Genomic DNA, 26,680 nt, shown 5'->3' with positions numbered 1-26,680 from the left:
ACTGTTAGAAAATAACCCAACAGAGGGTACACGCAGCGGAAGACTTATAGTAATGCCCAGGAGCTCACACAGTGTGCGGTGTGGGTGTGGAATCACAAACTTCTTTACTTATGTGCATACAATAGGTGTGCAGACTCATCGATAGACAATGAACCGGCCAGATAGAGAAACCACCAAAATATATATTTCCGTCCAAAACTATGGACACAATACAAAAGAGATAGATCCAGAGTCCCACCAATAGTGTGGTCCTCTGATCTTACCACAAGGTCCTTCTCCTATCAGCTGGCTATCTCTAGACTCGAGCCCGTGTGCTCCACCTCGAGCGTCTGTAGACTTTTCCAGTGTGTTCTTCTCCACCTTACTGCCTGTGAATCAGCCTAGGTGGGCAGCCCCTGCCAAGCTTTGTCTGCAGCACACAGGTCCCCTTGGTCCTCCTGAATGTAGGCCCCAAGATAACTGTTCCACTGCTCCAACCTGCTTGTGAATGGCTGCTCCAGAAGATGATGATCTCAGCAACCTTCTGCCCTAGAAGACAGTCTAGGTTCAGCCTCTCCCTGGAGCTAAGTCTGCAGCACTCTTTAGGTCTCCTTCACCTCCTGGGAAAAGGCCCAAGGAAGCCCTATCTGCTGCTCCTGTCTGCTCCTCCAAAGCTGCTCTGCTGGATGCTGAAATGAGGCAAGAGCCTCTCCTTTTATAGGCCTAGGGCCTTGCTGAAAAAACCGACCAGTCTGCCCTGACTGGGCCGACTGGACAGACTAGGTTGGCTGGCCCAACCGACCTGGTTGGCTCAGCCCAACCAGCCCTATATAAGGGCCCTAGCCAGGCCCTTTTGGGCTGCTGCTAGGCTCCCCTTTTCTGCTGCTGGAGACCCTGCTGCAGGCTGTATACCTGCCCATAGACCCCCACTATACTGCGCCTTGCTGCAGCCCTTTGCCGGCGCCTTGTCATGGCCGTACCTCTTCCGTACACTGCCCTGCAGCAGCCCGTACAGATCCGTACAGCTTTGTACCCTGCTCCGTACACATGCTGATGTCAGCGCGCCTTTCATAGGGTCCTGCTGCAGTCCACTGAGTGCCTCATGCCAGGCCTGATCCAAGACACTGTGTCCCCGCCATCTTCCTGCACATGAGCTGCTCCTGATGCAACCTTTCATCCTTGGGAAGCCTTTCACAAATGAGGAGCTCTGGGAAGCCCTCAAGGCTCTCTCGACCCAGAAGTGCCTGGGTGAGGGTGGCTTGATCCCGGCCTTCTTTCGGAACTTCTGGCAGATTATCTCCACCCCTTTTGGTTTAGCTTGCCAGGAGATTTTTGACACAGGCCTTCTCCCTTAGTCTTTGAGCAGGGGGTGGATTTGTTTGATCCCGAAAGGGGAAGATAGGTCAGACATTTGACAATGGAGGCTGATCACTTTGCTTGATACTGCATACAAGATCCTCGCCAAGGTCTTGAGTTTGCGGTTACGGCCCCATCTTACCGACATCATCCAGGGTTTGTCCAAGAGCGTAGCATCCTGGACAACATCTTCACGTTCTAGGAGGCAGTGGATTGGTCCAGAGAGGAGTCACAGCCGTTGGCCGTCCTTCTCCTAGACTTTGAGAAGGCCTACGATAGGGTGGAGTCGTCTTTCTTGGAGGGCACTATGAGGAGATTGGGTTTCTTAGGCAGATGGGTCAGAGAAGATTCAGTGCTATATGCAGGGAGCTCTAGCCAGATGCTTATCGGAGGACACACAGGCGAGGCCTTTCCTCTCTCTTGCTCAGTCCGCGAGGGCTGCCCACTTGCGTGTATGTGGTGTATAAACTGAGTTTTGGTTTAGGGTTACTTGTTTGCTATTGAAGAGAATGTGAACAAAAGGAGAGCAAGAGTGAGAGAGAGAGTGAGCTGAACTTAAGTGTATTGAATAGTGGACTGAAATGAAGTAAGTACAAAAGAGAAGTGAGGGGTTTTGTCGAAGTGATAAAATCCTATCTTATCCACTAACCATAGCTAGGGATTAGACTGTTGTTAGGGGGAAAAACCTCAAAGAGGGAAAAGTGCCTCTAACCTACTTATTACAATACATTGGCCAAATAAATGAGGCATCCAACAGCCTGGCTGTAAATTGTGACATCCACTGATTTGCGTGCATCATACATAGTAAGCTTCAGCCCCGGCTCCATGGGAGTGGCTATAGGCTTGCAATCATGCATGTTTAACCTATTCAAGAGCTTCTGCACATACTTGGATTGAGACATAACGATGCCATGCTTGTCTTGTATTACTGGATCCCCAAATAAAAATTGAACATGCCCAAATGTGTCATGTCGAATTCAGCTTTCAACTCAGCTTTGAAAATTGCAATTATTTCGTCATTTGACCCTATGAGCAGCATGCCATCTACATAAAGAATTATGACCAAAATATCCCCCCCATCCTTTTTGATGCAGAGGGTGCTTTCCGTGGGACTATTATGTAACCCCTTACTTACCCGGAATGCATCAATCTTGGCATACCATGCACGTGGGGCTTGTTTCAGCCCATATAAAGCTTTGTTAAGCTTGCAAACCTGAAGTGCATTTCCAGAAAGTTCAAATCTAGGAGGTTGTTTGACATAAATCTCTTCCTACAAGTCCCCATTAAGGAAAGCTGTTTTTATGTCCAACTGATGGACATTCCAAACAAAATTTGCAGCCATGGCAATAAGTGACCTTATGGTGGTCATCCGGGATGTAAGAGAAAAAGTCTCCTCATAATCTATGCCCTTCTTCTGTGCATAGCCTTTGGCAACCAGCCTTGCCTTGTACCTGTCAATGGACTCATCTGGCTCCCTTTTCACTTTAAAAACCCACTTGGTACCAATGGCATGCTTACCTGGTGGCAAATACACAACATCCCAAGTCTGATTTTTCTCAATGGACTGCAATTCATTGTACATGGCATGCATCCAATGCACATTATCCTTTGCTTCTTCAAAAGAGTCAGGTTCTTCTTCATCAAGAAGAGTACCTGCATAAGCTGTCTCAATTGAAAGAGCCTCCCTTGCGTGCCTCACTGCACTATGAGTCTTGCCAGGCAATGGGGCCTCAAGCCTACTCTCCCCGAGAGTCTGTAGCAACTAATTCGGGACTGTTTTGGTTGCGTGTATCTCTTGAATCTCTTGCCTGACAACTTCATTCACACCCTGCGGAGGTACAAAATCAGCTTGTGGTTGAATCGGGGCATGTGGATGAGGAGGAAGTTGCTGTAAATTCTGATTTTCAGCATGAGCCTCAGGTGGGAAACCAAATGCTATAGGAAGCATCCCCTCAAAGACATCATCTGAAGAAGTTGAAATTGTAAATTCAGCATGTGTATGTGCTGAATTTTCTGAAAATATAAACTCACAAAAATCTTGCGAGTAGCAGGATTGTAGAGACGATAGCCTTTGCTTTGTGCACTGTGCCCAACAAAAATGCATTTAAGTGCCTTATTTGACAACTTATGTCGAAACTCAAGAGGCACGTGGGCATATGCAACACAACCAAAAACCCTGAAGTGATCCATTAAATGCTTTCTCCCATGCCATGCCTCATAGGGAGTGACTATCTTCAAAGCCTTTGTGGGAACCGGATTCAAAACATAGTTTGCACACATGAGGCCTTCGAGCCAAAACCTGTGAGGCAACTTTTTACTGGTAAGCATGCATCTATCCATTTCCATAAGAGTGCGATTCTTGCACTCAGCTCTAGGTGTAAGCCTCACTGTAAGCTGATGCGTGATGTCTTTGTTCTTAAAAGATGCCTCAAACTCATGAGACATATACTCCCCCCCTCTATCTATGCGAAGTGTCTGCACCTTGAGTCTTGTCTCATTTTTAACCATAGCCACAAAGTGTTTGAAAAATCTGATTTTGCCTCAAGACCATACACCCAAGTGTAATTGTTGAAGTCATCTATGAATGTAACATAATAAAAGCAGGTGTCCTCATGGGACCGCATACATCACTGTGAATGAGCTGTAATTTACGTGTAGCTCTCACTGCACCATCCTTCTTAAAAGGAAATCTATGCATCTTGCCAACTATGCAACCTTCACATGCATGAGGAGGAGGTGACTCCAAAGGAGGCAATGCATCAACCACAGCATGCTTCTGAAGTGTCATTAAGCTGCTATAGCTCATGTGCCCATACTTGGCATGCCATAACTCCGCATTCTGCATCGCAACAGTGGGAGTGCTCACTGAAAGTGCAAGATTGGATCTCTTTTCATATATGTCAAGCTGAAAAAGACCCCGATACAAAGTGCTAGACAACATCAAAGCATTATCATTCTCTTTGTCTCTGATTGCACATTTAGCATCATCGAATATAACCTGAAATCCTTCTCTATTGAGAGAGGATACTGAAAGCAAATTCTTCTTTATACCTAGCACATAAAGAACATCCGAAATTCTGAAATCTGTGCCATCAATGGATGTAAGGATGATGTCCCCCACTCCACACACTGAATATGAAGAATTATTTGCACAAGTCACCTTCTTTTTAGTAGGTGGAGGATGCAGAGATGCAAAAAGGCTCTTCTTCGAAGTGATGTGCTTGGAAGCACCACTATCAAAATACCAAGTATTCAGTGTCTCATTGACATTGAGAGAGCATGCATCCTTTGAAGGATCATAACTGCAAGTCAAGAAAGCATAAGGATCATCCTCAATAGTGGCTGTAGCATCTGAATTCCCACTGAAGAATCTGAAATGCAAGACAAAAAGGAATAGTGCTCTTCGACAAAGTTGGCTGTAACATCTCCCTTATCATGTGCATGAGGAGCTGATGCATCTGACACAGCCATACTTGAATCCCTTTTCTTTTCTTTAGCTATGCGCTTCTTGCACTCACCAATATAATGACCTGGCTTCTTGTAGTAGTGATAAATGCCCTTCTTTATAGGCTTATCTGCATCACCCTTAGTCTTATAAGAGGGCTGTCGTGAATTAGCTCTATGCTGAGGTGCGGGCTGATTGGCATGTTGCTTTTGCTGCCCTTTTCCCTTGGGCTTAAACTTAGAAAGTATGGCATGCTCGCCAGCCCGTGTTGCCATATTTCTTCGTGTCCGCTCTTCCTGCAACATAAGTCCTACTACCAACTCGTGAAAAGAGAGGATTGCTGCCCCCCCTCAATGACAAATTCCGGGAGGTGTGGAAATCAAGATAGGACTCGGGAAGGGAATTTAGAGTGGTGGTAATCATCTCTGAATCCGGAATAACTTTATCAATATTCAGCAACTGCTCCCTCAAATCCTGAAGCTTTGTGAGGTGAGTATTCATGGAATCTCCCTCATCCATATGCATATGAGAAAGCTCTCTCTTCAGGAAGGAAACTCTGGCAGCATTTCTTGCGCCAAACATACTCTCTAATATCTCCCAAGCTGCCTTTGAGGTCTTGCATGACCGAATGTGAGGAATAATGAACCTCTTGACAAAAAGAGAAATCACTGATAGAGCTTGTGTATCCCTAGAATCCCATCTTTTCTGCTCTGCTATGGGAGCCACTGGAGGAGCAGCTCCAATTACTTGTGCTGCATTTTGACCTCTACCCCTACCTCCAGTTGTAGGAGTGACAGGTGTAGCCACAGAATCTGGCCTTGATTGACATAATCCCAAAGATGTCTGCCAACCAAGATGTTGCGAACCATCAAACTCCACAAGGAGTAGTTGGTGCCATCCAACTTATCCTCCTGTGTGAGGACTCCAAACACCTCATTGGGGTTGTTCTGAGCCATTTTTGCTAGATAAACTAAAAAACACAGCAAACTGAACAAGTAAAATCCCTTCCTAAGATGCAAAATGCACAACCAAAATCTGCCAAAGAAAATCTACCCTTAGTGACAAATATTGTCACAGCCTATCAAAGGCTCGAAATGCATCACAATGCTCTGCAAATGCCCAAAAATCTGCAAAAAGTGGCAAAAGTCTGCAAATTGACTCACATTGAGTCCAAAACTGCTTGCAAACCTCCCAAATGGTCTTTCAGTCGCCAAATTGCATCTGAATGCCAAAAGCCCCAACCCCCAAAAATGCCTGAAATTGCATCCAAAAGAGGGCAATTTAGCTGAAATTCCTAAAAATGCTTGAAATTGCAGTTCACAACCAAAAGCCCCAAATTTTGGGGTGAAATTGAGCAAATGTCACTCAAATTTCAAGTCTTCTGCAAAAAACCTCAAATTTTCAATTTGGCTGTCAAAGCCCCAAATGTGCTTAACACCTGCTACACAGAAATGCCTTCTTCAACCCACAGCCAAACAATGGCTTGATGCAACAGATCTAAAGACCAAATGTGAGCTGCAGGTCATACGGATGGAAGCTGTAGATACTCGTATGGTTGGAATTGTCAGTCCGTACGGACGGACAGATTGTACGATGCTTGCACAGTAGTACGGAATCCGTACTGGTGTATGGACATTGGCACGGACAGATGCGGCGATGTTGTACGAAAATCCGTGCACAGTACGGACGGCAGCGCTTGGTTGTACGTGCAAGTATGGCTGGTAGTTCTGACGATGGGTGTACGGAATACGGCAATGCAGATGCAGTTGGTAACTAGTTCGCACGTGCGATAGTACGGTGAGCTTGTATACGGTATGCGGATCGAAACCTGTACAGTAGTACGGCGGTGCAACTATACGGCAAGCTAACGGGTACGACGCACGTGTGAGCTGAGCGCGCAGTTGTACGGAATTACAGCTTGCAGGTGACTGTACGATGTACGAACAGTACGGTACCTCGAAGTTGGAGCTGGAGCTGCGTGGCGTCGAGAGCTTGGGAGGTGAAGATGGGAGCTAGTCCGAGAGCTTGGGCAGGAGGAGCTGGTCCAAGAGCTTGTCTTGCTCTGATACCAAAGGTGAACAAAAGAAGAGCAAGAGTGAGAGAGACAGTGAGCTGAACATAAGTGTATTGAATAGTGGACTGAAATGAAGTGAGTACAAAAGAGAAGTGGGGGGTTTTGTCTAAGTGACAAAACCCTATCTTATCCACTAACTGTAGTAGGGATTAGACTGTGGTTAGGGGGGAAAAACCTCAAAGAGGGAAAAGTGCCCCTAATACATTGACCACTGCCTAGAATATGATAATGATTCTAACAGAGAATGGTCAAAGGCTGGTTATTGAGACCTTGGTTTGGAATACAAGAGGAGTAGACATCCCCAGGGTTTCCTATATGCAGGCTAATGCTTATAATGTTACAATGGTCAAGTGCCTAGGGTCTAGTATTGACCAAAAGTTCAATACAAAGACCTTAAAATAGAGGACCTAGTGGGCACATAAGGCAAGGGCATAAGTGGATGATAGTTGACAAGATGCCGAGTGTGGAGAGGTCTAGGGTCAAGGCGATGACTGTAGAATACATTGTGGACATGAGGGAGTTCAATGAGGGTCATATTGGCTGGGTGGAGATGTATCCTTGTATACCTATGAGTCTATGTGAGAGATGGATCTGGTGGAATGAAGGTTTGATTTCCTTTTGTTACATGCATGATGGGCAAAGGCACCCATTTTCCAAGGAATCCACATTCAAGGAAAATGTTGAGACAAATCTACACCATCACTTGGAGGTACAAAGATCATTTATAGCCTTAATAGATGATTCTAATGAAAAATTTGGGTATATTTTCTTAAGAAAAGGTTTGACACATTTGATAAATTCAAAGTCTGGCTAGCAATTGTGAAAAATGAAACTGGAAAGAAGTTAAAAGCAATGAGGACAGATAGGGAAGGAGAATTCTTGTCAAGCCTTGGCTTACTACAACACTTACCTCCATCTCAAAATAGGGAGCAAAATTCAACAATAAATACATAATGGAAAAGGCGAGGCCAATGTTGGACGGCAAAAAACTTCACATATGTTTTTGGGCAGGAGGAGTACATACTACAGTGTACTTAACGAGTTTGACAAAGACAATAAAAGGAAAGACTCCACATGAAGCCTACTGAAGTTAAAATCCATCTATCAAACATTTAAAAGCTCTGTCTAAATGCTATGTGCATGTTCTAGATCAAAGAAGAACAAGGGTTGATGTCAAAAAAGTCAAGTGTCTATCTTCATTGGATACAATAGGGAGATCAGCTCTACTGTCCAACCACCAAGAAGAGAAAGAAAGATGTATTAACGTCCGTAGGAGGCCTCGTGGGCCTATGGGACAAAGTGCCAAAAAAGCAAATTCATACAAGCCTCAGTGGGTTGGAGCAAAGGGTGCTCTAGGGCCCTTGCTGAGTACTAATCTATGCTAGCAAAAGCATAATCAATCAGTCAAGTACAAACAAAATCAAGTCAATCTCAGAGCTGGGACTCAGAAACCGAATCCCAGCATAGGATGGCTCTCTGGTGACCTGTGAAAATATCTCGTATCTGCGTCTATCTCGCTGTCTCGCATTGTGGCGGGGGGCACGGTCTCCTCGATCTCTGAACTCTTTGGGCTATATCCAGAGTGACCCCTCGTCTTTGTTGGTCTCCCCTAAGAAAAGTTGTGATAGGTCGGACCTCAATAGAATGTGCTATGGGCACTCTCTGTCTCGCGTGTGGTCTCTACATCCCTCTCTCGGTAGCACCATGTCGGCTCTCTCAGCCTGTATCTGATGATCTCATCCATCCTACATGCGAGGAAGGCCTGTCTATCCTATGTGTGTATGTGTGTGTGTGTGTGTGTGTGTTTCATCCTCATCATCATGGATTTGTGCCGCGAAGACAAATCCATGATAACATTTCCAATGCCTTGACTGCAATTGAATATGCTAAGTATTCGCATCAAGATGTCCTTATATTGCAGGTGGATATTGCTAAGGCATTTGATATCGTTCAATGGGATTTTATCTCACAAATCATGACAAATTTAGGCTTTGGTCCCAAGATAGCAAATGCAGTTTACTGGCTTTATTCTGACTCTACTTCTCAGTGCATTCTTGGGGGTCATTTGTCTCGGTCATGGACATTGGGTCGATCAGTTAGACAGGGCTGCCCTCTTAGTGCTCTCTTCTATGCCATTGCGGCTCATCCTCTTTTGATGTATCTTGATCATCTTACAAACACAGGACAGATGACTGGTCTTAAAATCCCTGGGGCTGCATCTTTTTTGGCACAAGCATATGCTGATGATTCCTTCTTTATGCCACAGAACTCTTCCCGGGAAGTTCACATGCTTATGACCACTCTTTCATTGTATGGTTTGGCAGCGGGATTGCATGTCAATTTTGACAAATCTAAATTACTTCCCCTGAAACAATGTGATTGGCATTCTATTCTTTGGCCTGGTCAGGTGGTGCATTCCAAAGATGTAGTCAGGCATTTGGGATATCCCATCGGATGGCATATCACCAGGAAGCAGCAGCAAAAATGGATCTTCCAAAGACTTCAACATAAACTGGAATACTGGAAGATCTCTACTTGGCCTCTTCATGTCAGGCTCAGAATAGTACAATCAATTGTAATGTCCTATGTTCAGTTCTATTTGCCTTTGATACATTGGTCCTCCAAGGATATTTCAGCCTTTATGTCTCAAGCTATGGAGATGTTATGGAGGACAAAAACTGCTGTCAAAGCATTGAGACTGATGAAGATGGAAATGGTGTGCTCTCCTAAGATGCATGGTGGACTTAATGTCCTCAATATAAGATATCATGTGCTTGCAAGGAAGGCGACTATGCTGCATACTTTTTTCTGCCAACAGCAGCCATGGACTCGTATGCTAGCATCCATGTGTGTCAACATGAGGACTTGTGCTTATGGTCATTGGACTACTGATCATTGGGAGGTTGTCATTGGTAGATTTGTAGGTAAGATACCTGGCTGTCCTTTCTCTACTGCTCTGATACTTGACTAGAAACAAGTCCTTTCTAAGGTCAAATGGAATCCTAATAATTGCTCGGGGACAAACTCAATGAGGAAAGAAAGTATTCATTGGAGTGCCATTTTTGACATTCCGCTTGCTTTGCAAGAACCCGTTCGGGCATACAATCTCATGAAATTGGGAATTAGATACATACATGATGTGATAGATGATCAGGGATATGTCTTATCCTTTCCTCAGGCCACTGCCTCCTATGCATTGGGAATGCATCATAGTTCTATATGGAAGAAAATTGCTGATTTATTACATCCTTTTCTACCTGTTCATCCTGTGGCTGACACAGATAGGCTTACGGATTGGCAATTGCAACCCTCTGCTACATGCACTCATCCTGTTCCTCTTCTTGCCTTAACCTCCATCAAAGCCTATAGGCTCCTTCAGCCTGCTCCATGGATTCAACAATATGCTAATTCTTTATGGCATATAAGGAAGCCCCTCTCATGGTGGCGGAAGAATCTCAGGATGTTATGGAAGAGTAAAATGCCATTGAAACAAAGACTTTTTCTTTGGAGATGTATGACTGGTACATTGTCAGTGGGGGTCACACTTGCGAAACGTCGCATTGCACCATCCACATGTCTAAGATGTCAGGCTCCTTCAGAGACTGTTATTCATTTGTTTTGGCACTGCCCGTGTACTAAGATCCTCCTTAGCAAAATTTCAGATTATCTTCGGATCCGTTTCCCAAGTCACACATTTGGGAAACATTTCTGGCTCTTTGGCAGATTTATGAAGTCTTTGTCTCAATACTCACTATTTCTCTCTTGGATGCGATATTGGGCTCTTTGGACAATCTGGAGCGAGCATAATTTGGCATACCTGGGTCGGCAGATTCAAAAGTCATATGAATCTTTCCGAGCATCATTGCGACAATCCTTGTATGATGCCTGCCATGAGGGTGATATGGATGCTTCTTGCATAGAGCTTTTCTTTTTATGTTTCTGATCTTTGGGATACTCTCCATTTTGGAGACCTCCCATCTTGTAAATTTATGATCATATAAATATATGCACTGGATATTACCAAAAAAAAAAGTGTGTATGAGAGAGAGAGAGAGAGAGGGAGAGAGAGGACCAGCAGAGGAGGTCGAGGTTTCTCAAGTTTGGAGCCATCCTAGGAAGAAATGTTATGCTCAAGCTGAGGTAACATGACATTGTAAGGGGGAGTTGACATTTTTCCTTTAGAGGACTGACAACTGTAATAATCAGTATTGCGCTTTACGTATATGGTCAAAGGGATTTAATGTCAAGGTCATCGATGAGGGTGATTTGTATGACTAGGCGGGTCTGAAGGTCACATGCCTAGGTGCTCCTACTGGTAAATTATGCCTAGGGGCAAGTGAGTAAAAAGGTATCCCGAGTAGGGGTAAAGGGGGCATCTAAGGAAGGCTTTGAAAAGTGGACATGTGGCATTCTAGGCCGATCTAGGGAGATTGGGGGCTTTGTAGGATAATCATGCGAATTGAAAGGTGGAAAATTACTCGAATCATAAGAAAGCATTGCAAAGCAAGGTTGGGAGGAGAAGATTGCAAGTCACCGGTGTTGTTTCTGATCTTTTTTTCAGAAACCGATTTGGTCTGTGTTTTTGGCATCAAAGCAACCGACACCCCCATATAGGAAAGAGAGACTTCCTAGAGGGTATGTACAGATCTTGGGGAGTCAAGTGCTTCTGTTGAGGATCCAGAATCGTAAAGACGCTCTATGAAGATCTCAGAGATTAAAGATCTAGGAGACCCAGGCACAAACAATAATTGATTCTCAACAGCTTCTCAACATTAGACCAAAAGCAATAGTCTAGAGTGTGGACATTGAGAGGGGGTAAGGAGGATTTTTGGGGCGGGGGGGGGGGGGGGGGAGGGGGGGGGTGTGGTGGATATCTGTGAGAAGGTTCCCGGAAGCTTCTCCTCACCTCCACACCTCCTCAGTTAGGGTTTGCTATATTTGGGTTCATTGTGTGTTTACAATGCAGTTGCTGCATTTTCAGTTGTATGCTTTCTTTCAAGCCGGGATTGGCATTTCAGTCTGCAGTGAGTCCATTGTGTGCATCTTTTCCTACCTGTGCAATTTTGTGGAGGGCGCTGCAGTCTAGCAGGCCTCCCTGTTTCTGTTTTCTTTAAGTGCATATGCTATTGTTAAAGATGTGTGTGTGTGTGTCTTCTGATGCTTGTAACTGGAGGTCCCAGCTTTTGGGACCGATTCTAGTAATATAATCTTCAATGGATTCCACCCAAAAAAAAAATTGTGTCCCGTCTGTATAGCTGAATCATACCTTTTGTGGGCAATATTTTCATAAAGATGATATATGTGACCCTTTCCCTGGAGGCAGTTGCATGTGCATTTGTTGAATGGTTTGCTGTGTATTATTACTCGGAATGCATATGCAGTCTCTTCAGTTCTGCCTTGACACTCAAGCCGCACTCTAGAAGGTTGATTAAGGCTTTGTGGTTTTGGGATGTAGGATCTTTTGAAGCTTGTGTCTAAGCTTTCTGAGGAGGGCAAGGTGAGTAAAGTACTTTGGTGCTGTTATTCAGGACAGCTCGTTTTTAAAAAAATGAACATTTTCTCTCAGAGATAGAGGTGCAGTACGTATGCCTTTGTCTCTAACTGCTACCTCTCCATTCCTTAGGTTGCGATCCGCAATGTTCGAAGAGATGCAATAAGATCCTATGAGAAGTTGGAGAAGGTATTCCTATTTGTACTCAGTTTTGTTATTGCTTTCTCTGAAATTTAGCCTTCTTTTGAATGTGTGTGCAGGGGACACAAGCTATGACTGAGTGCTCTTCTAGTTGAGCTACTCATAACAAATTATAATCATATTAAGAAGTATGCCTTAATTCTAGCTGCAAATGATTGATTGACTGAATTTAGCTATCTTTTTTTTTTTGGGGGAAATATAAAATCTGCAATCTTGTCTTTTGTTCATCCTTGAAATTTTATGGAAAGAATTTTGATAAAAGTCAATTTAAGACAATTGTTAATAATGTGACAGTGATCATATGACTATCACCATGATGATGTTTGGTATACTAACAAGGTTAGTGATCCATTGGTGTGTATAAGGGTGTGCTGACGATGACAAATAACCAAAACGTTTCTGAACCATCAAAGCCTGGTTACCGTGTTTAGTGTTAAGGCATCCCCAAAATTCATTGTGAGTCCCTAATAAATAGAAAGACATAGTTTGTCGGGCACTGGGCACAATCTGTTTCGTGCACTTTAAGGTGTGACAGGTGACACGATTTCAGATTGTGTTCATGTTGGGGCTCTTGGAGCCTGCTTTCCAACTCCAAGTTACTGATCATGTTGACTAGCAGGTATCGCATTTCAGGGGAGTTGGGAATGGTCTCATTGGGGTTTGGAACTCATGGTCTCTTTGTTACGGGCTTGCACCTAGCTTAGGGAACTTTTTAGTGGTGTCCTTTTTACCCCTGGTTGTCCTTTATGTTGCAACCTTCTGTTAATTCCATGGACGCACATAAAGTGCATCTAGTGCCTTGCTAGAGAAGAGTGTGTGCCACTATTCTTTCCCCACCACAATCCTAGCTTTGCTATTTGCTTGTAGAATTAGTAAGAATAATTCAAGTGGACTATTTTTTCCCACCCAAGATAAAAGAACCTTCTATGTTATGCTTAAAAAAAACATAATTTTCCCCACCCAAGATAATAGTTATGCTCTGAAATCCACGAAAGGGTCAGCTGTCCTCAAGGGCACTGACCAGGAGCTCTCAAGGGTCACTATGTATAAACCCTATACATAATGTGCGTTCAAGGGCTATTTGTAAAACCTCTTATCTATAAATTTATTGTGAATAAAACACACCCTCTTTCTATTCAATCTATGAATACCCCCTTTTATGAGACCCTTCTGTATGTGAAAAATCTGTAAAAAGGGGATGTAAAAATAGCTCCTATTGGTCCTCCCCGAGACCAGGAGTGACCGGCAGTTTGCAGCGTGCTTCTCAGGGTTTCAGCTCACATCCTAAAGCAACCCCGAAGCAAGCACCACCACTAGTGTGGATGACTATACATGCATGGATTCCTCGATCCATATGAAGGTAGGAAGTACTTGTAGGACAAGTGTTGCAAAAACGTAGGATGCTCTCTCATTACCTTGCTCCCGAATTGAGCACAACGTATAAATGATGTCCGGCTAGACATTGATTAGGGTGGCTTCAAAAGCTTCCCATCACACGAGTTTGCTGTCCTCCCATCATGAGGCTCACCTTTGCAACCCATATAAGCTAGGGTGCAATGCTAGTTATTGTCTCCTAGATGTCATCCAGCAGGGAGGGGATCTTGCCTTTAGGCTTTTCGTCAACTGAAGAGCATACCCTGGATGTGTGCATTCCATTGTGAAATAGTGTGCACCACTAGATGTTCTCAGCTACCAAGGATGTGTGCATTCCATCGTGAAATAGTGTTCCCCACTAAATGTCCTCGGCCATGAAGTTGTGCCGTAATTAGTGTTGGGTGGACTTTTGAACCCTTGTTGTGCAATAATGACATGTGCCATTTCTCCATCTTTCCAAGCCATGGGCCAATTGGGAGGCCTCCATATGCAACTAGCTAGGAATGGAAGATCTTTCATTGTTGGTGGCTAGATCACAATTGTGTCCAAATTTGAGGGAGTAGGCTTGTTGTTGGAGCCAATTTCTCTTTAGCAAAAGGGGTCCACGAAGATGCCACTATCTAGAAAATGCCTACCATTGTGGATGGTGTATTCTAGCTTAGATTTGGGGGTCCACTGGGCTAGAATCTCTCTCTAGGGACCTATTGCAACTCCCAGAGGATAGCCTTCTCATTGTTATAATTGCCATGGAGCATGGTCATTGCAGCTTAACTATTGGTGGGTTGATAGTCCATCTCTTGCCTTATCGTTCTCAAAGGATAGCCTTATCAATGTTAGAATCGCCGTGGAGTATGGCGATTGCAGCTTAGCTGGTGATGGATAGTCCATGTCTTGCGTTATCGTCTAACCATTTTGATTCTTTGCCAAGGTACCATAGCAAGAGAGTGGTCCTTGGTAATGCCTTGGTGCAGGACAAGGGGATCCAACCAAAGTATCCCTCAACCCCTACACCATAGAACAGAGAAGGGGTCCACCACTGTGCCCGGAAGGAGTATTTGACACTAAGAGGATATCCATGCCAATGTTGCGTTGATGAATCCTAATTTGTGATCACATAGCAAGTTTTGGGGACGGTTGCTTCAATCTCTACTATCTGTCACCGAACATCTCACAAGTGTGCTGTTTTGGCAGTTGTGCTAGCTTATTCCAAGACCCCAAGAATGTGGTTGGGCCGTTGTCCTGTGGTGCCCAACGGATGCACTCACGGGCCTCTAGGATGGCACTCCGAGTCTTGGACCTTGAGGTGCCAAATGAGTAGCTGCCTCTCCATCTCCCTCTTTGCACTATGGGTTGGATTGAGTGGTACTTGTACGAAAGTTCCTTAACAATCTTGTTAAGCTCCTAGCCCTTCCTAGTAAGGGAGGCCTCAAAGAATATCCATGTGTGAGGGCTAGGGGTGTTCTTGAGGAGACCATGCTATTATAGAAGCTTCCAAGGCTCTCCATTTGGAATGAGGCTGAGTACAATAAATTACTAAGATTGCTCTTGTTTGCATCTTTGGATTGACGATAATTAGTGCCGCGTTAGTTTGAGTAAGAATCAAAGTTTGCAAAGCTATTTGGGCCATAGTGTGATAGTGGTGCCATCCGATATGACCCATAAAAGAACCTATTGCCAAAGTTGCTCCATGATCCTCTATGTAGGCATTGGCATTAGCAATGTACAAGGTGCAACCAACATGACATGGATCACGACAAGAGCTGAGGTGAGCTCCACTATAAAAGCTTATTGTGCACACTCTAGGGATGAGGCCACTCGCTCCTTTAGTGAGATGCCAATCCCAATCTAGCATCCCAAGTATCCAGCTGTTTGCATCAAACTGCTCAATGTAGGCAAGAAAACTCTCTCTCTTTGTGAAGAAGCCAACTAATGTTTGCTAGTTGATTTGCACGCTGTCCAAAGTAGACAGCTAGTAGTCAAAACTAGAAGCAATAATAGAACACTTCTAATTGAGCCAGAGGAAGGTCTCCAGAATGAGCATTGTGGAGAGATCGATACGAATTCGATCGGAAATAGGGAAAAACATCTACTAAAGAGTGCTCACAGAGTTGAATGGCATGAGCATGCTACAACGACTCGAGAGCCCAATAGAGACACCATGAGAAGAAGCAAAAAATAGTCCGGCATAGCAGCATGTCTACCAAACAACTAGGATTGCGTGCCAAATGAAATCCCAGGAAAACGAGCACAAAGACTTATCGTCAGTATGAAGAGATAATCATGAGCAAGAGGACAGGTCCAAAGTAGAGGTAACACGTATGGCATGCGGAAGAAGCAATACGTATGCTAGCTAGTAAAAACCCCGCTAGGAAAGCCCGTACCATGCAGCGCCATAAGAAAACCTGCTGCTTGAGAGGCAGCTTACAGCTCCAGATGCGCCAAAGAGAAACCTTCCACCTAGAAAGAGACTTTTTAAGATGCTAAAAACTATTTCGGTGGACTTGGATCCAGGGCCGTGGAAGCAATATATGATAAACCTTCTTGGTAGAAAGATCCGCAAAAGAAAAGAAAGAGTAACCTAGAAGCTCCCGATCAAATTTCCAATCTAATAAAGGGAAGTGGGAAATAGCGAGGAACATGCTGAAAAGGTTGCAGCAGCAAGGTAGAAATAATGCACCAAATAAACCTGTAATGCAACCCCACTCTACACACTTTTTTGGGTAAAAACCCACCATTAAGTACAAAAGAAAAAAGTACAAAAGCAACACCTGTCTAGAAGAGACAGGATATGGAAATAACAAGAAATGTAAAGGGAAAGGAGGAATATATGGAGTTACACACCTCCAAATGGTGACATAAAAACAATATCCTCCATTGTAATCCCCTGCTGCACCAGAAAACTACAGCTCAAGAGATGGAGACTCAACAACTGGATAGGCTAGCTGATGCTCAACTCCAACCAAGGGAGACTGCTGAACTGAAGAGGGTTGTCGAGAAGACGCATCAACATTAGAAGGAGATCAAATATTTAAAGAAGGTGACAGAAAGAAAGAAAGAAAGAAAGTTTATTAAAGTCTTCGGAAGACCGATGGGTCTATGAGACTGTGAAAAACCTGATACAATGAGCTGTGGTAGTGGAGCTACTAAACGAGCATCCACATCAATGCAGAATGCAAAAAAATGCAAAATGGCAGTACTAAGTCCTAAGTACAACATAGTCATATCCCGACTATATATATATCAATCTCAGCATCATCGTCGGCATCATCATAACCATCATCATCATCATCATCGTTAGCAACAAGACATCAGGATGGATGAGGTTGTGGGAGTGGAGGCATGAGGTCAGCAATAGAACGATGTCGCCCCCTCAAGGGTGCAGTCTTGGTACGTCTCTTGGTCATAGCTTTGCGTCTAACCAAGGCCACTGTGACCCGTGTTGGTCGGGCTCCGACCCTAAACAAGGAGGGGATGCCCCCAAGTGTGTCTAAGCTGTCGGGCCACAGGCTCCGGGTCACGGTCATGTCGAGGTCTCGCCTCGAGGGGGTCTATGTGATCTGGCTGAAAGAACTCTGTGACAGAGCTCTGAGAGGTATCAATCGAGGGAGAAGGCTGCTCTTGTCTCCATGCTTGGAGTATCCTATCACGGTGTCTGAGCATCTCATGAATGAAACCAGCCAAGCATCGCTGGTCTGGGTAGGAGAGGACACGGGCCAACATCCCATCAACATTAGAAGGAGATCAAATATTTAAAGAAGGTGACAGAGATTCAGGCATAAGTATATCCTGCACTGAAAGAGCCTGGAACAGGTTTGACAAAGTAGTAGAAGAAGTTGGTGAGATCAACTTCTTTCCCTGTGGTTGATCTCGCCTCCATTCTTTTTAATTCTTCAACTGCTGCACCTTATTTGACTGGAGAGGAGTAGAAACTTGAGGGATGGACGAAGAGCCCTTAACATTGGTAGATGGACATGAGTTTAAGGCGCATGTACATGTGCTTGCAATCCAAATTCCCATTGTCCCAAATATGCTTATTAGCTATGTGTACTTTTCTAATTATGGTAACAGTACGTATATCATCTAGAAAAACTACTACAAGCTTACCCCAATAAGATCTAAGTACAATATCCATCAGGCTCAAAAATGTAGTTGGCACATTTATTAATGCAAATGACATTAATCTAATGATGATTCTTCGAGTTCTAAACCCAGTTTGGGTACATGATCAAGATGCATTCTTTCTTAGATGATACCCAAAACATAGATCAATCTTACTAGAATACGTAGCTCTTTGTAACTGATCAAAGAGCTCATCAATGCGTGGCAACTAGACCTTAATTTTTTCATGTAACTATATTTAGGGCTTGATAGTCTATACATAAATGTAAAGACTCGTCTTTCTTTTTTAGTAGAACATGTAGAGCGACCCAAGGTGAAGATGTTTCTTTGCAAGATATGACCTGACATATAGATCAATTTATTACCCAAGACTATGTCAATCCTATGTTAGTGCATGATGTGGAAATCAGTTTCACGAGATGCAATCTCGCCTCAAAGTGATTAACCACAAGCACCACCTTAAGGGACACTCCATATGGATTAATGAAGATCTTTCGAGGAGCCTGCCCAAAAGCTCAAGGTGCTTGAAAAAATCAGAAAAGCAAAAATGGCATAGTTGTGCTCTCATCCCCCTCATATGTTACAATGCAAATCCCCCCCCCCCCCAAAAAAAAAAAAAAAAAGCATAATAAAAATAATTAAAAATTAAAAGAGAAAAGAAAAAGGGAAAAAATACACCCACTGTCCACGAGGCTCCACTGGTAACTTGGATTGCGGGAGTCCATCATTAAGGGAAGTTCACCAAAATGGAGGGCTTGTCGGATCTGGGGCTTTTTATATGCCCGGTAACCGGTCTCTCTTTTTCTCTCACTTTTCCCCACATCAATCTGCCAAAGACTACATAGGCTTCCATGGAACATTTTTACTCAATGCACATAATGCAAGACATGAAAGATGGAAAGGATGTCATTACAGAAAAAAGTAAGGGGGTAGGGAAGCCAACATAGGGACTCGAGACCCTTAGGATCAAAGTGTAGAACATAGGAAGTTGGACCGTGGATAAGGTCATTGCAGTGGAAGAGGAAATAGCTGAGACAGACATACTTATAATTTTGGAGACATGGGAGCATGAGGGGAACACAATCTCAGAAATTCAATGTTTCATAAAAACATCAATATGGAATGTGAAAACCACATGAGAGGGTGAGGGTTACGTTAGAATGCCATCATAACAACGGAAGAGATCTTGATGAAGTGGAAGAGGATAATGACGAAAGAAGAGGCTGGAAAAGGACATCAAATGATGCTGGGGAGATCACTCATATGGAAAGGCAACTCCTCACATTGTGTGGATGCTTTGGGCTGCAGAGATGTAATGGCACAACAGATTTTCAAAACATGGAAGGATACACATACAAGACAGCTCAAGGATCAAGTATAGTTGATTATGTGATCACAAACTCACATGCAAAGCACATGATTGAATACATCAAGATTGAGGAGTCTCTTGAGTTTGCAATGTCTAGCATAATGGGGACAAGTAATGCTGTGAAAAAACATTAAATTGTTGCATATCCCAGGTTAAGAATGGACTACAAAAAAGCTCATATTTATGAAAGGGATAGAGAGGCGGCGATGGCTTAAGGACAAATGCCTTCTACATGCCATGAAATGAGCAAATATGTAACATATATGCTGCTGTCAACAGCCAACAAATGCTTCACTAAAAGCAAGGGATGACCAGGATTGTAAGGATGCAAATAGAGCCTGGAAAGCAACAAACACAACTGACAAGAAAAAGCTCGAACACATAAATAGGTGTTAAGAAACAAAAAAAGTATGTTTCTCAAGAGCAAGTAGCATGAAAGCTTTGAGGAACGGAAACAAAACCCCAAAAGTTTTTGAAACTGCATGGCAACAATCCCCAATCCTCAAGAAAAGAACGCACAATGGGAAGACATGATATGGTTTGTCAAAGCCTCTTTGAAAGAGAAGATCGTCCATAACTATACTATCAAAGCAACAAATGGAAATATAAGAGAGGAAGACATGGGAAAAGGCCTGAAAAAGTTAGCTAATGGGGAGCTTAAATAGGTGTTAAGAAACAAAAAAAGTATGTTTCTCAAGAGCAAGTAGCATGAGAGATTTGAGGAACGGAAACAAAACCCCAAAAGTTTTTGAAACTGCATGGCAACAATCCCCAATCCCCAAGAAAAGAACGCACAATGGGAAGACATGATATGGTTTGTCAAAGCCTCTTTGAAAGAGAAGATCGTCCATACCTATACTATCAAAGCAACAAATGGAAATATAAGAGAGGAAGACATGGGAAAAGGCCTGAAAAAGCTAGCTAATGGGGAAGCTCCAGACACACAAGGGCTAGTAGGGGAAAAGTTGACATGGGGAGGCGAGAAGACAAAGAAAATACTCACCAAGATTATGAATATGGCTCTAGAGGAAGCATTCCCATTAGATTGGCAGCTTAATAGGACTGTACCGATCCTTAAGGGGGGAGATAGCAAGATGGCTAAGAACTATCGGACAATCATGGTGAGTAGCCTAATGGCAAGTTATATGGTAGTAGAGCGAAAAATCGCAAATGGGCAGAGGAACAAGGAGTGAGGGTTGCCATTCCAAGCAGGGTTTCTTCCCAAACACTTGACAGCTGATCATCTGTTGCCATAAGCACTGCAACTGAAGGAGCCAAATGTGAGAAAGAGGTTGTCTACTTATAGATGGCAAGAAAGCCTTTGCACAGTACCATGTAAGAAGTTGTGGGAACGATTGGAAAGATTAAAGTCCCTCAAGAACTCACAGAAGCCACATAAACTCGATGAGATGGAGTTCTAACAAAGTTAGTACAGGCGCTAGTGGATGGGTGGGGAAAGCTGTAATAAGCAGTGACATAGGCATCAAGCAAGGCTGCCCCCTTTCAACTTTTCGATCTTTTTATCGACGATTTGGAAGAGTGAATGAGAATGGACAGCAAGGAAGGTGTTCGGATTACAGGGTACACTTTGCTAATGATTATCTATGCAGATGATGTGGTATTCTTCGCAAAAAACAAGAACCTGCAAGCTCATTTGGATGTACTCGGGAATGTAGGTCAATATAGTTAAGACAAAGGTAATCATGATCAGGACATGTAACAAACAATGTTAGGATATTTGTTCAGGAATTTCCTTTATACTAATTGCAAGCTGAAAGAGTCAAAAGGGCAAACTAACATCTTATGAATTTGACATTCCTGCTTCTCTTTAGCTTCTCTACATCTAGAATGTAGATTGGCTTAGAAGAAATTCCATACTTTCTTGGAATCAGACTGCTATTGCAGAAGTTTGCATTTATAAATTATGCATGCTCATTTGAATCTATCAAATCAGGCATTGATCGTTCATGCTGTGTCTTTACAAGAAATGCAGTTCTGAGACTTAAACTAGAAGTATAGTAGTCATTTAATGTTTGTTTTTAAGACTTTTCTTCATGAGCAACTTGTCAATGCATTTGACAGGAAAAGAAACTTTCTGAAGATAATGTGAAGGATCTGTCCAATTCCATGCAGGTATTTTAAAAAATAATAATAAGGCTGAAACATAAAATTTATGGTCTTCAATGTACTTATTTCTTCATGAAGTACACAGCCAATAGTAGCGAGAATGATAAGATGGACGTTGGCCCTTAATAATGGAATGCATACGTTTAAGGATATACATAGAAACTTGTGGATATTGAAATTAGTATTGTTTTTAGGTGATATGTTATATTCTTTTACAGTTGCTAGTTTAGTTTGACTAATAGATCATTGTCCCTATGTCTTTTAATTTTCCCTCTGAATGGTGATGGCATCAGAAAATAACTGATGAATATGTGAAGAAAATTGACAGTATGTTCAAGCAAAAAGAGAAGGTATGTCTGGATACGTGACTATTTCATTTCTATTTGAATTCCTCCTTTTTAAATTATCCGAACATCTGGAAATGGCAAGTTTTGATATTGAATTTATAACCCTTACAGGAGCTGATCACTGTCTGAAAATAAAGGCTTCCTGCTCAGGTTGAATCCTCCCATCTTGCGATGCATGCTCGTTTTACATGCTTTTTCGAGTTACCTGTTTCTGCAACCATATCATCTGTACTATCATCTATATAAACAGTGATAGCTTGGGATTGAAATACAAATTGTTGGATTCAAGTCATCAGCATAATCCTCACAAGGAACATCCTTAGGCTGATTTGCTGCTTTTCAGCATGTTAACCCAGGCATCCATGTTGCAGGAAAAGGGCCGTTTTCAGAAATTTCCAAGAGTTTGATGTTTTTGGATACTGGGAAAGTTCCTTAGACATGTCTTGTGTATTGGTAGATCATCTTGTCTATCAAGGCTAATTGCTGTCTATCAGTAGAGATGTATACATTACCAGCATTAGTGTCAATGCATGGAAGTCTATTGACACCAATCATTTGTTGAGGATCAGGTATTCTAGCCTCTGATTACCCCACATGTTATCTTGTAGATGCCAGGTTCATCACAAGCAAACATGGTTCTCTTGTGGTGGTGTGCATGAGAGTGAGAGCAGTGTATTCGGGTGACCATAAGATGAACAATGCATGTATGAGGGGAAAGTCAGGTGCACGTAATGTCATAAGCATGGCAACAACATAAAAGCACCAGCACAATAAAGGAGAGAGATAATTTGGAGGAACTAGACACATGCTAACAACTAAGACAAGAGATAAGAGCTCAGATCCAAACAATGTTGCAATTCGTTGAGTACGTGAGCTCTTTGTCTTTGGTATACGATACCGTGGCTCTTGCTTGCATACATACACACAAAGAATAACTTTCACATACAAATTCCCTCCCAAATAAACCCATTTCCAAAAGCACTATAGCATCTAGCCCAATGGAAACAAGGATAGGGAGAACATTGGATGGATGGCAATACCCCAGACAACTTTTTGAGCTGTACATGCACTATGATGCTATGATGAGGATGCCTTGGATGGGACATGCTTGTCGGTCCTATGTCCAATCGCTTGCTAAAATGGAAACAGGATTCAGAAATACATTGAATATGTATTGGGATTGCTGCCAGCATAAGAGATTAGATCTTTTTGTGGCCCCAGTTTGCAGTTCTGTTGGGAATCTAAACGTGTCTAGAATATGTTGGAGATTCGTTTTTGTTGCTGTTGGCATTGCCAGATAGCCTCGCATTTTGATAATGCATTGAAGGACCCTTAATGGGGAAGGTGCTCATGGACCTGCTTGCTGATTTGATGATTTGATGTCTTTAGAGGGTAAGCTGGCCCCGTTATGTAAAGAACAAATATGTAATCACTTGCTATTGTCAATCTTGTTCTGCTACATAGTCATGGCCCTAGATTGATGCCTGGTGACCTCAGATTCAAAGCGATCATTGTAATGTTAGTTTGGTTTAGTCAAGGATTTGACTCATGTCTAGAAACCCTAGTGGAACAAGCAATGGTATCTACCTTGGATCTTGTAGTGTATGGGCCATCTCATCACTACATGCTCCTCTATTTCTACCTCATGTTGCTTAGGGTGAGTAGCTTCAGGTCCCTAGAATGTTGTGAATCCGGGATTGTTCTACCCATGGCAGTGTGTCGTGTGGGTAGGAGATGGATCTATGTGGACATTGGTACCTGAATGAATCCATCATTGGTTAGTCAAAGGAAACGTCGGTGGCATGTGGTGGAAGGTGGCCCTGGTGGGGATACCTATGTTTGTTGGATGTGCACCTATCATAATTTGCCTCGAATGAGTTGATGGATCTCTTGTTGTGTTAGGAGTAAGGAGGCATCCAGGTACTAGTATGAGGGGAGATGATCAATGGGCATACCATAAAAGTGAAATCATCTAGTGATAGTGCTCATCCTCGTCAATTGCCAATCGCATGGATGATGAGAGGGACCTGCAACCCTCATTGTTTGGATTGCATTTATCTACCTAGTCAAGGTAGGTGGATGATCTAAAATGAAACATTTGTGTGTAGGGATATCTTTGCAAACTCTATAACTATCATGGCTTGTGTACCTTGTGTTGTGAATCATGCATGAGGGCATCATGATTTGGAGCCTTTCATATCGAACCACTCATCCTCTTGTCCAATAGGCTCCTATGTATGGGTTTGTTGTCTGATTAGAGAATCGAGGTGGAATTGAATTTCCAAATGTTGGAAGGGTTTCCAGAAACTATTGTGCTTCAATCTCACTAATGATGCATGTGCTCTGATCATTTATGCTCGGGCTACCGTTTGCCAGGTGAACTTGGGTCTTTTAAGGATGCAACCTAAGTACACATAGGATTTTAAACTCTCAAGTAACTCTCCTTAAAGACTGGATGACTTGCAATAAAGATGAGCCTTTGTTATTCATGAAGATCATAGCCTACTACCAAGGTTGACCGCCATGTTGTAGTTCTTACAAAAGGTCTATAGAATTCACTTTTGAGACCCCATATATTTGTAGCATTCTTGTTGCTATCTTATCATAAGATGTAACTACCATTGTGCCAAATACACTACCAAGCTAATGGTGTAGTAAGGTGTGTTAAAGTGTAGCATGTGTGGTGAATCAAAGTTGAAGTTTAAATTTGTGGGGAGACGGAACAAAATTTGGCTACACTAAAATTGGGTATTTCAAAAAACATATGCACCCAAAATGTAGCGTGTTGAAAAGTGGCCTTGCCACATGTCATCTTATGGCTATGCCATGTGTTACTAAAGTTCCTTTTCCTTGTAAAATCTCATGGTTTAGCCGCGTGTTTTGTACCCTCAAACCTTCTTGTGCAAAGTTCTCTATGTGGTTTTTATTTTGCCCTTGGGGTTGCGTATGAGACAGCAGGGCGGCACATTAAGTTGTGAAAACTATGAGGGGGTTGAAAAGATAGCACATTAGAGGGTTGGATAATGATGTAGAGAGCGGAATGAGAATCTAGGGGGAGAGTGAGAGGGGATGGGTTGGTCAGGGGCCGAGTGAAAGAGAGTGGTGAGGGGGATGGGTCATTTTGCCATGAGAGAGGAGATGTGGGCTAGAAATGGGTGGGGGTACCCCGTTGGGAGTAGACAGAGAGAGCGTGAGAGAATGAGTGAGGGCAGCAGAGAGAATTGGGGGGGTAAGGGGGGGGGGAAATGGTTATTGTGCCAAGCTTGGGGTGACAGGACTGAGTGATTGGAATGAGAGGGAGAGGGAAAGAGGAAAACTAGGGAGAGGCGAAAGTTGGCAAGCATCGCGAGGAGAGGGGAACGTTGTTGAGCATCGTAAGGAGAGAAGGAGAAAATGCTTGCCCATCTCGATAAGCTCCCATTTGCTTGCCTCGGATGCTTCCTTTACTTTGGTGAGTTCATTGTTTCTTTGTTTGAGCTGGATTGGAGTGAGCTTCTCAGATATCCAAAGCTTCGTACTCTTCAACTATGTGTATGTTGGAGGATCTTAGCTCTTGCCACCTTCCCTCTGAAGTAGACTTGTGCTTTTATGCCATTTTGACTGATATTGCATATATCATTTTTGTCACATTCAAGTTGTGGTATTTCCTTTTCAAGACATAATTTTGTCATGAATGTCTTTCTCCTCATCATCATGAAGGCAACCATTTTTCAATCCCCCGATGCGCAAGGTCATGTGATTTCATGCTCTATTTTCTTGCTCTTTTACTTCCATAGAGAGGTTTACTCTATTGACTTTGTTGCTGGAATCAGCGACACAGCCATTTCTTGCTTGATTGAGATCACTTGATTTGTGATCATATCCTTAACCGTGGAGACAAGTGTCAATGTCTATGGAGATGCATTGCACCTGTGTATGACCTCTGCAATAATTTCATGCTTTTTGTTGCTCGCCATATCTTGTACTTTCCTCTCGAGGGTTACACTTTCTTTGCAAATAATAGATTTTCTCATGTGGGCCGAAGATAATCCTTTGTTTGTATGTCTTTGCATAGGGTATGGCTATCGATAAGGTTGCAATGGCTAAGTATAATGGTTTGCGTACCAGTGTCGAGAAGGCAAATGACGTCATTTTGTGAAGCTCCATCATGCTTGCATAGATCTACTTGCCCCTTTGCTTGACCTAACCTGTAGGTTGGGCCATTTATCCCAACAGTGACCGAAACTTAAGACAAAACTCTGGTAACGAGATGAACAAAATTAGCTTGATGAGCATCTGAGTGTTTTGGCGGAGGAATTGCTGGGAGCTTGACGAGTAGATGGGAGGGAGTTGGAGAGCAGGAGCTCGACAAGAGGGAGCTTGGGGGGGGGGGGGTAGAGAGAGAGAGAGAGAGAGAGAGAGAGAGAGAGAGAGATGGGGGGGGTTGTGAGAGACAATAAGAGAGGAATGGGAAGTGGGAGTGTATATAACTTAAAGAGATGTAGTGCCCCTCATCTAAATAGATCCATTGGCTTCCATGGCTTAAAAATTTACAACTCTTAGATAAGGAACAACTCTTAGATATGGAAACCACATCACTCAAAGAAAAATAAAGAGTAAATCATTCTTCAAACGGGATATTCATGGCAATGTGTTGTGGAGGACCATGGGGTCACTTCAATCTTGTTGGTGGGTACAATGGTGGCATGTTACGAGCACCCTAAGGAAGGAGCATCCAATATAAGCAAGGTAATGAAGAGAATGTGCTTACAAGGGAAAGGGGGAAGCAAAAGAGGGAAGATATTCAACACTTGGGGAA

The 26,680-nt window shown here is 43.1% G+C and overlaps 1 protein-coding gene across 7 annotated transcripts in view; it reads left to right on the top strand.

The window, feature by feature from the left end:
- The window catches only part of RRF (ribosome recycling factor, chloroplast precursor), a 51,729-nt gene extending 28,630 nt beyond the window's left edge, over positions 1 to 23,099 (top strand). The window contains exons 8-13 of one of the 7 annotated variants that reach the window (XM_087391927.1): positions 12,310 to 12,351; positions 12,478 to 12,534; positions 21,491 to 21,541; positions 21,829 to 21,885; positions 21,994 to 22,032; positions 22,254 to 23,099. In XM_087391927.1, the coding sequence (XP_087248053.1) occupies positions 12,310 to 12,351; positions 12,478 to 12,534; positions 21,491 to 21,541; positions 21,829 to 21,885; positions 21,994 to 22,011 (225 nt within the window). In that variant the 3' untranslated portion in view covers positions 22,012 to 22,032; positions 22,254 to 23,099. Of the gene's footprint in view, positions 1 to 12,309; positions 12,352 to 12,477; positions 12,535 to 21,490; positions 21,542 to 21,828; positions 21,886 to 21,993 lie in introns of all 7 variants that reach the window. The other 6 variants (XM_087391925.1, XM_087391926.1, XM_087391929.1 and 3 more) reach the window with 6 other exon arrangements.
- The last annotated feature ends 3,581 nt before the right edge of the window (positions 23,100 to 26,680 follow it).

This window comes from Dipteris shenzhenensis, chromosome 20 (genome assembly GCF_047967505.1).
Source record: "Dipteris shenzhenensis isolate YYH24624 ecotype China chromosome 20, Dip_SZ_1.0, whole genome shotgun sequence".
In the NCBI taxonomy this organism is placed as follows: Eukaryota; Viridiplantae; Streptophyta; class Polypodiopsida; order Gleicheniales; family Dipteridaceae; genus Dipteris; species Dipteris shenzhenensis.
The sequence above is the reverse complement of the archived record's forward strand: the minus strand, read 5'-3'. Positions and strand labels throughout refer to the sequence as shown.